We start from the raw sequence: 10,933 nt of genomic DNA, 5'->3' as shown, positions 1-10,933 counted from the left end.
GAGAGAATATTGAATGACTACATAAGAAGTAAGCTTGTGGTGTCCTGCTTCTCTAGATGCCAGCCGCGTATATTAAGGGCACATCAGTAGACTCTTCTGTACACAGCGTGGTGCATCACCTTGAGACACTGGATTATAAGGAATTAAACTTGGTATCAAAGCTAGAGGACAGAGTGGGCCTGGGGATCTACATTGAGAACACAGGGACTGAGATCTGTTTTAAACCGCCTGAACATAACACGGGCCTGCAGGTGGAGGTCCGGGCGATAAGGTAATTCGTAAGGTGGTGTGGTACTAACACAAGGATGTCAAGTGTGAACATCTTTACGAACAGTAAAATGGCCATAAGGGCAATAAAAAACAGAAAGGTAGGTTCACAAAAAGTCTTGCAGTGTAAGAAGGAGATTAACGCCTTCTCTGAGTATTGGAAAATCTGCATCGTTTGGGTGCCGGGCCATAACGGAGTAAGGGAAATAAACGGGCAGACAATTTGGCCGTGAAGGCCAGAGGACTACCGCCAATAAACTTGGTTAACCCGAAGCCTTTCGGTTCAAGCCTGTCCCATTTAAGGGCGAACATAAGACTGTGGAACAGCGAAACAGTCGGTAGGACGGCGAAAATACTATGGAGTGACCGGAATCGTGACCGGCTATTACTGGAAGGAAGTAAGAGAGAGGTCTGTACAGCTATTGGTATCATAACGGGACACACTACTAGGTCACTTATGCAAGATCGGTGTAGCAAGTGATCGTACGTGTAGGGCATGCGTGGAAGATGATGAGACGTTGGAACATTTCCTATGTCATTGCCCGGCTTTCGCGGCTAAAAGACTCCGGTTCTTAGGTGGACACAAAATACCAGACATGAATCCACTTCGGGGAGTGGCACGGAAAACAATTTGGGATTTTGTAAATATCATGGAATTCTTAACTTAAAGTTTTCTTTTTCGATGTGACTTTTTAGTCTTTAGAGCACACAACTAGCAGATTACTGGCTTAGGTGTATGTCCTTAGTGGCATGGGACCACTTAATACACACACCCTCTTTTCAACCTAATCTAACCTAACCTATATTTATTGTGGATCGTTTCGGCATTCTGAGTCGATCTGGCCATGACCGTCGATATAACGATAGTAGTCGAACGCTTAAAGTCAGCCGCTTGAAATTTTGCACACATACTTACTATTAATGCGGGTCATTGAAGATGGCAAATGTGCCATGTCGGTTCAGACTTGGTTATAGCTCCCATAGAAACCGATCTCCCCATTTGACTACTTGAGCCCCTGGAAGCCGCAGTTTTTGTCCGATTTACGCAAAGTTTTGCACAAAGTGTTCTGTTACTAATTCCAACAACTGTGCCAAGTACCGTTCAGATCGGTCTATAACCTGATATAGCTCCCATATTAACTGGTCTCCCGATTTGTTTTCTTGAGACGCTGGAATCCGCAATTTATGTCCGATTTGGCTAAAATTGTACACATAGTGTTCTCTTACGACTTTCAACAACTATGCCAGGTAACGTCCACATTTTTTGGCATATGGGGGAGAGTCCGTCCCCCTTCTGTTATCCAAAAACTATATAGCTTATATTCCCTTTCAGACCAACCTACCTACACAACATATGAAAATTTCGAGAAAATCGGTTCTGCCGTTTTCCAGTCTATACGGAACAAACAAATCGAGTCCCATATATCCGTGATTCGCTAATGTGCCCATTTTGGGCGGTTTTTGTGGGAGTGGGGTGACCCCCTATACTTCGACATGCCAGATTCGTTATATACTCCCGAATACATTTAATTTGATACCCATAGTGTCTTTATCGGTCCACTTTTGATATTGGATGGTGTTTTTGGAGGAGAGTCCGCCCTCCTTCTGTTATCCACAAATTAAAAAGCCTATTCCTACTTCCCTGTACCACAGTAGTGGTGTAGGGTATACAAATTTTCAACGGTGGTTTTCCCCCTCCATGTAAAAACTTCTCTCCAAAGAGGTGTCGCACTGCGGACGCCCATCGGACTCGGCTATAAAATGGAGGCCCCTATCATTGAGCTTTGACTTGAATCGAAAGGACCCTCCCCCTTGAAAAAAAAATTTTTTTCTTGAAATTTTCAAAGATGTTGCATAATGATCTCTTGGTGAAAATAGGGTACTACATTTTTTTATATCTGAAGGGGGGCGGACCCTCCCCCTTACCCTAATTTTCAGAAACGCCTGATCTCGGAGATGGGTGGTGCGATTTAAGCGAAATTTTGTGTGCTCTCATATAGTACCCTAAAAATAAAAATTTGATATCCAAATTTCGGATGGGGTACGTAAGGGGACCGCCCCATCCTAAAACCTACCAAACATATATTTAGAACAATCACGACAATATAGGACTCAAATGAAAGGTATTGAGGATAAGAAAACGTATCTAATATCCAACTGTCGAACCAAGTGTTAGGGGGACCGCCCCTACCCCCACAACACCCCTAAATCGGACATATTTGCCGACCATGGCAATATGGGACTCAAATGAAAGGTCTTTGGGAGTAAAGCACGAATCTGATGTCAATATTCGGGAAAAGTGTCTATGGGGGCCAACCCACCCCCACAACACCACCCAAATAGGAAGTATTTGCTGACTATTGCAATATGAGGCTCAAATAAAAGGTTTTTTTTTTAAAGTAGAAAACGAATCCGATATATATTTTCAAGGCCAACTCACTAAGTGGTCGCCCAATCCCCCAAAACACTTGCCAAGACAGTCATGTTTGCTGATTATGGAAATATGGGGCTCAAATTATCAAAGCTATTTGGGATTAGACCACGCATCTGACATCAATATTAGGGACCAACTGTGTAGGGGACATCCCACCACCATAACAACCCCCAAATAGGACATATTTGCTCACCAAGACAATTTGGGTCTTAAAGAAAGGGGAACTAAATGTTCATAGTTTTTAGGGCCAATATCCCAAACCGGACATATTTGCTGACTTTTGTAATAAGGAGTTTAAATGAGATTAGAAAACGAATTTGATATCCAATTTTGAGACCAATGGCAATATGGGGTTCAAATAAATGATATAAGAAATATATGAGAATAGAGTACGTTGCTGATATATTTTCAGGGCTTAGAGTTTGGGGGACCAACCCACTCCCCAAAACACCCCTAAATCGGGCATATTTACCGACCAAGTCAATGTGAAGCTTAAATGAAAGGTATGGGGGGGTAGAGCAAGAATTTATATCCACTTTCGGCACCAATTTTTTGGGGGTCTAGCCCTTTCCCAAAATACCCCACAAACAGCAATTTTTTACTGACCATCGCAATATGGGGCTCAAATCAAGGTATTTGGGAGTAGAATACGAATAGTATAAAATACAAGTTCCCTTCAGTGATTTTTCTCCAAAAGGAGGCGAGTTTAGTTTTTCAATTTTTCTTCCAAATCTTTGTTAAATTTTTTCCGTAATTTTCGTGAGCAAAAAAGTGTATTGTCAACACTGGTGTTATGCTTACACTACCATGGAGGTACAACGAATGCCTTATTTTTTTTTAATGAAAACTTCCTTCCAAGTAATATTGCAAAAATTGAAGCCATGGCAGCGGTTGCAGTAACAGCAACCAACCAACTTATTGGATTCTTCCTCTATGCCCATGGAAACAATAACAAATAAAGAAAAGAAAGAAAAACAACAACCACCACGACTTCCTACGCACACCACTCGCATGGAGGTCCAAAGAAGAGTGCTTTTGTCGATGGAAATAAATGTTACACAAGATAGTCATTTGTAATGCAATTTCTTCCAACTCTTCCTCTACTCCATTATACCCCACTCGATGTAATTAATAATAATTTAGGCTATAATTAAAACTTCCACAAACTCAAACACTCGACAATAGCCCAGAACTAGGGGGAAGAAAAGCGGAAGAAGTTAGAGAAGAAGTTCTGGCAAAGCAACCGGGCTACTTGCCCAAAGTTAGGGCAAGCATAGGTGGTCATGATGTGATTCAACACCCACTTCCATTTGTCTTTGTTCTTTCTACTTAAGGCTGATGGCTGAGTTATGATTTGTATTTCTTATATTTTTTCATTAATTTAAAAAGTTTCATGTGCCAAGGGAAACCCTCGTTCAATTGGATTGTAAGAATGAAACAAAAGATATCATAACAAGTTAGAGCGTGCTAAGTTCGGTCGGGTCGAATCTAAAATACCCTCCACCATGAATCGAAATTGGTGGAGTTCTATGCCCGGTATCTCTTTTTTGAATTGAAAAAGAACCGATATGCTATTGCAGCTACAGCTATATATATGCAGTTATAGTCCGATTCGGACCATAAATGAATGCTGATTATTGCAGAAGTCATTGTGCTATGTTTCAGTTCATTGGGATAAGAATTACGCCTTGTAGGGGCTCAAGAAGCAAAATCAGGAGGTAGGTTTATATGGGAGCTGTATCAAAGTATTGATCGATTCAGACCATGTAAGACACGTATGCTGAAGCTCATGCCAAATTTCTGCCAAATCGGATGAGAATTGCGCCCTCTAGAGGCTCAAGAAGTCAAGATCCCAGATCGGTTTATATGGCAGCTATATCAGGTTATGTACCGATTTCCGCCATACTTAGCACAGTTATTGGAAGTCATAACCAAACACCTCATTCAAAATTTCAGTTAAATCGGACGAGAATTGCGCCCTCTAGAGGCTCAAGAAGTCAAGACGCAATACCGGTTTATATGGCAGCTATATGAAAACATGGAGCGATTTGAACCATACCTAGCACAGTTATTGGAAGTCATAACAAAACTCCACGTGCAAAATTTCAGTCAAATCGGATGACAATTGCGCCCTCTAGAGGCTCAAGAAGTCAAGACCCAAGATCGGTTTATATGGCAGCTATATCAAAATATAGACCGATTGGAATCATACTAAGCACAGTTTTTGGAAGTCACAACAAAACACTACGTGCAAAATTTCAGTCAAATCGGATGAGAATTGCGCCCTCTAGAGGCTCAAAAAGTCAAGACCCAAGATCGGTTCATATGACAGCTATACCAGATTATGAACCGATTTAAACCATACCTAGCACAGTTATTGCAAGTGATACCAAAACTCAACGTGCAAATATCAGTCAAATCGGGTGAGAATTGCGCCCTCTAGAGGCTCAAGAAGTCAAGACCCAAGATTGGTTTATATGGCAGCTATATCAGGTTATGAACCGATTTGATCCATACCTCGCGCAGTTGTTGGAAGTCATAACAAAACACTACGTGCAAAATTTCAGTCAAATCGGATGAGAATTGCGCCCTCTAGAGGCTCAAGAAGTCAAGACCCAAGATCGGTTTGTATGGCAGCTATATCAAAACATGGACCGATTTGAACCATACCTAGCACAGTTGTTGCATGTGATACCAAAACTCCACGTGCAAAATTTCAGTCAAATCGGATGAGAATTGCTCGCTCTATTGGCTCAAGAAGTCAAGACCCAAGATCGGTTTATTTGGCAGCTATATCAAAACATCGACCGATTTGAACCATGCCTAGCACAGTTGTTGGAAGTGATACCAAAACTCTACGTGCAAAATGTCAATCAAATCGGACGACAATTGCGCCCTCTAGAGGCTCAAGAAATCAAGACCCAAGATCGGTTTATATGGCAGCTATATCTGGTTATGAACCGATTTAAACCATACTTCGCCCAGTTGTTGGAATTCAAAACAAAACACCTTAAGCAAAATTTCGTGCAAATCGGACGAGAATTGCGCCCTCTATTGGCTCAAGAAGTCAAGACCCAAGATCGGTCTATACGGCAGCTATATCAAAACATGGACCGATTTGAACCATACCTAGCACAGTTATTGGAAGTCATACCAAAACTCCACGTGCAAAATTTCAGTCAAATCGGACGAGAATTGCGCCCTCTAGAGGCTCAAGAAGTCAAGACCCAAGATCGGTTTATACGGCAGCTATATCAAACGTAGACCGATTTGGCCCATTTACGATCCCATCTGACCTACACGAATAAAAAGTATTTGTGCAAAATTTCAAGCCGCTAGCTTTACTCCTTCAAAAGTTAACGTGCTTTCGACAGTCAAACGGACGGACGGACAGGCAGACAGACGGACGGACATGGCTAGATCGAATTTAAATAACATGACGATCAAGAAAGTCTCAGACGCATATTTCGAGGTGTTACAAACAGAATGACGAAATTAGTATATCCCCATCCTATGGTGGAGGGTATAAGAAAATGAAACTTAACATTGGGGGTTTGAATTTGTAAGATTTGTAAAGTTTGTTGTTCGATTACACAACGGCAACAACAACAACAACGGTAGGATTATAAAGGTTTCAAATAGAGCTGAAATTTATTTGTGGCGTTCGATACAGTGCTAATCTTTTAAAGTAAGTGTAAAAATTAATTAAATGGGGCTTTGTACTTACATTTGAATAACTTTGGGGGCGTAATTGTGGCTGCTGCATTGGTGGCCTCATTGTGATATTATGAGGCATGGCAGCAGCAGCTACGGGTGCTGGGCTATAATGTGGTTGATGCATGGTTGAGGACAGCTAAAAAGAAAAAAAAAAAATCATTAAAAATCAAAATAAGGAATAATGATATGATAATGAGGAGGGTTTGCCTCCATCATATATCTAAAAATTATGTAGCCTATGTTTCCTTCCATACAAACATACACAATCTATGAAAATTTTACAAAAATCGGTTCAGCCAAGTATCATATAGCCATAATGGTTCCAATGGCGTTTTTGAAGTGTGGCGTTACCCTCTATACTTCAATCTGAAGTTGTATGCCAGATTCGAAATCTACTCCCGAATACCTTTCATTTGAGCCCCATATTGAAATGAACGCCCAATATGTCTGTTTGGGGCAGTTTTGGGGTTGCGGCGGCCCGATGGGTACTTAGACTCAAACTTCAATGCCATATTCGTATTCTACTCTCCAATACCTTTCATCTGATATCTATATTGTCCCTATCGGTCCACTTTTGATTTAGGGTTGTGTTTATGGCATAAGGGGGAGGGTCCGTCCCCCTTCCGATACCGAAAAATAACATAGCCTATGTTTTCTTCCAGACCAAGCTACACAATATGCGAAAATTTCGAGAAAATCGGTTCTGCCGTTTTTCAGTCTATACGGAACAAACAAACCGAGTACCATATATCCTTGATTGGTTAATATGCCCATTTTAGGCGTTTTTGGGGGAGTGGGGTGACCCCATAGACTTCAACATGAATTTTTATGCCAGATTCGTTATCCATTCCCGCATACTTTTCATTTGATACCAATATTGTCCTTATCGTTGCACTTTTGATTTTGGATGGTTTTTTTGGCATAAGGGGGAGGGTCCGCCCCCTGCCGTTGTCAATAAATTATAAAGCCTGTTCCTACTTCGTGACCATATTCGTAATCTACTCCCAAATACCTTTCGTTTAAGTCCCATATTGTCATAATCGTCAAATAAACCTATTTTAAGGGGTTTTGGGGCTGGGCCCCTAGGTACTTGGACCCTACTTTTTTATGAAATTCTTACTCTACTCTTAAATACCTTTCATTTGAATCCCATATTGTCCCGATAGGTCCACTTTTATTTTTGGGTATTACTTTTGTGGTAAGGGGGAGGGGGAGTGAAATTTTTGTTGAAATTTTCTCTTAAAGATGTCTTTTAACTTATTCTTTGAAGCATTGTTTTTGGAAAACTAAAATTTAATCCAAATGTCCAATGAAAAAAAAACAGTTGTTTTCTTTCAAAACAAAATTTTTTTCTACTATAATAAAAAAAATTCTGCAGACATTTTTTAAGCAACTCTTCAACCGAGGAAACCCCTTAAAAATTTAATAATATTGACAACATTGCCAGTTAACTTCGCTACCCCCTCAAACAGACACACACACACACACACAAGTGTTAACAGTGTAAAGAATTCATTCCGCACACCTAATTAACCAAATTAAATGAAATGGTATTCATTTATGACACTTATCAACACTTACCAATACTAGACGATGATGATGAGAGAGGCAACAAAACTTAAGCTTTAACCAATTAAGGTCTTAACGCAGCACAAATGGCAAACACTCGTTGTAAAAGTGGGGACGAATAAGAGTTTAAACACTTTACACACTATTTTTAATTACCGCGAAATAAACAAACACACACGACTGCGATAGCGACAGCGACAGCGACGTAACCGAGCTCCAACACACAACGATCAAACACTTGAGGGGTGGGGGATAGAGTAGCGACGACAAAGAACCTACGACAAACAGAATGCTCGAAGTAAACACACGCACTAAGTTTTTTGTTTACACACAAATCAAACACATACGCACGCACATACATATATACACCTCAAGTCATGTAAAATGTCAAAAGTGAACCGGCAAACTAACAAATTAAGAGCGCACGACCGGCAAGAGAGTCAAGACAGAACGAACCGAACCGAGCCGAACCGAACGATTTAAGAGAAACTTTCGCGTTGCTAAATGCACTCAAATACCAATGAAGAGTATTCAACGGGCGTTGTTTTTGTATTTTACTTTGACTGTCTGTTGTTGTGCACTTGTTTTTGTTTGGACTTTTTTGTTTCTTCAGCTACGTTAGTTTTTGTTTTGTTTATTTTCTATTTCATGCAAAAAAACGGCAATCAAAGGGAGAAGAAAATTATACTTTGGCATTCACTTTCATAAAACACAGGGGAGTTTAGAGTTGAGACTTTATATCTATAAAAGTTAAATGTTTTCAACTATAGCACTATTGGAAGCTTTGATTTGTTAGGCAGAGTGTTTTTTGTTTCTTCTTCTTGTGGTTTGTTTTGTTTCACTCACTTGAAGTATGAATGCAAGAGGATTTTAAGAAAAAAGGCTTTCACTCTTTCACTTTCCGGTAGGAGGCACACGAGACAGTCTGTTGTAAGAATTCACAGTTTTTATCAGCAGTCTTTGCTTTAGTTAACACTTTTTTTGGAAATATTCAATAGTACTTTAAATATGTATTGCTTTTATAACAAGTTGTAGTGCACTTTGATTGCTTTCTTGAAGATTTTTTAGTTTTCCCACTATTTTGATATGTTTTGCTTGCAGCTGAGGACAATGACAGCGACATACTAACAATTGCACGACTTCTATGCAACAGGGTTGCCAGTAAACACTAGAGATGCCATAAACATGGATGTTTATTTGAAACTGCAACGAAATGGGGTAAAAGGAGTTAAGAATGAGAAGTAATTCACAACGTGCTACAAATGTTCGGAATGGGTTTTTTAGTAATTAGGTGAAAGTGTGTTGGGAGACATCGATCGTTGGCTTGGTTTTAGGTTTATTGTTAGTTAAAGCAAAAAAGAAATGCTATTGTTAGAAAATTAATGTGTAATTGATCTTAAAAAAAATGAAACGAAATGAGGAAATACTTTAAAGAGATAGCTTGAGGAGATGAACTTTTTTTTTGAAAAGTAAAGAAAATCTAAGATTTGCCTAAATTGACTAATAAAGTAGACAACGGTTGTAAGAAAGTCCAATAAACCGCAATTTTTCTGATTTGCGTTTTTTCTATACGTTTTTATTGCATATAAGAAAATATTGGGTTGCCCAAAAAGTAATTGCGGATTTTTTAAAAGAAAGTAAATGCATTTTTAATAAAACTTAGAATGAACTTTAATCAAATATACTTTTTTTACACTTTTTTTCTAAAGCAAGCTAAAAGTAACAGCTGATAACTGACAGAAGAAAGAATGCAATTACAGTGTCACAAGCTGTGAAAAAATTTGTCAACGCCGACTAAATGAAAAATCCGCAATTACTTTTTGGGCAACCCAATAGTTTCATATCTCCATAGGTTTATTGCTATGTTTTATTGAAGTACTGGCTAGACAAGCAGTGGAGGGCAAAAATAAAATGCAAAAAAAGTTTCCAATGCTAGTCTGAGTCTGACTCGATCAAAATTTCTCTATTGTGAATTATTTATCCCTTTATTGAAAGCGAATTTTTGAAATTTAGAAGGCGAATGCATAAAACGACCATTATTTATAAAAACTTTGGCGTAAAAACTTATATACAACTGGTGTAACATCCATTAAATACGACATGAAATTTCATTCGATACGAAAGCGCACTCGATCAAGTATGTGGTAATTCGGCCCCTGGTTTTTTTGCCCTGAGGTGGTAACGACATTTGCCAGCCGATCAAAATAATACGAGGAAAAAAAGTGAAAACAAGAAAAAGCGTGCTAAGTTCGGCCGGGCCGGATTTTATACACCCTCCACCATGCATCAAATCTGTCGAGTTCTTTTCCCGGCATCCCTGTTGTGCTGTTTCAGGCTATAGACCGGTTCAGAACATATATGACACGTATGTTGAAGGTTATGAGAGAAACCATTGTACAGCCAAATCGGATAATAATTGCGCCCTCTAGAGGTTGAAGAAGCTAAAAACTCAGATCGGTTTATTTGACAGTTATATTAGGTCATTAAACGATTTGAACCATGTTTTGCACAGCTGCTGGAAGTCATAAAAAAACATGTCATTTCAAATTTCAACCAAATCGGATAGGAATAACACAGGAACAGAAGAAGGAGGACGCCTTCTAGTTCCTATCGTTGAACCATCCAGATCGCTTTAAAAAGCCCCAATAACTTGCGAATGTTCACCTCAGCTAAATCAGACTGGTTCTCAAAGAAATGAGAATGAAACTCCTTCTAACTGCTAGTGCGGGACACACACACAGAAGGTGTTCTAAAGTCTCTTCTTCTTCGATGTCCCTACAGTTTCTGCAAAAGTCGTTGCTGGCAACCTTTAGTCTGTCAGCATGTTTTCCGATTAGATTAGGTCACTACCTGTCATGACGGACACAATGACTGAGACGTCTGTTCTAGCCAATGGCAGCAAACCAGTAGACCTCTTCAAGTCTAGATGAGGCCATATAGTTTTGA

General features: G+C 39.6%; 1 protein-coding gene across 1 annotated transcript in view; it reads right to left on the bottom strand.

Moving 5' to 3' along the window:
- Positions 1–8,825, bottom strand: part of LOC106088372 (protein alan shepard) — a 1,012,027-nt gene extending 1,003,202 nt beyond the window's left edge. Inside the window, exons 1-2 of the mRNA XM_059361231.1 lie at positions 8,000–8,825; positions 6,429–6,554 (exon numbers count right to left, since the gene is read on the bottom strand). Coding sequence (XP_059217214.1) covers positions 6,429–6,542 — 114 coding nt within the window. The 5' untranslated portion in view covers positions 6,543–6,554; positions 8,000–8,825. The remainder of the gene's footprint in view (positions 1–6,428; positions 6,555–7,999) is intronic.
- Positions 8,826–10,933: the final 2,108 nt, after the last annotated feature.

Source organism: Stomoxys calcitrans, chromosome 1 (genome assembly GCF_963082655.1).
Source record: "Stomoxys calcitrans chromosome 1, idStoCalc2.1, whole genome shotgun sequence".
In the NCBI taxonomy this organism is placed as follows: Eukaryota; Metazoa; Arthropoda; class Insecta; order Diptera; family Muscidae; genus Stomoxys; species Stomoxys calcitrans.
This window is presented reverse-complemented; position numbering and strand designations above follow the sequence as displayed.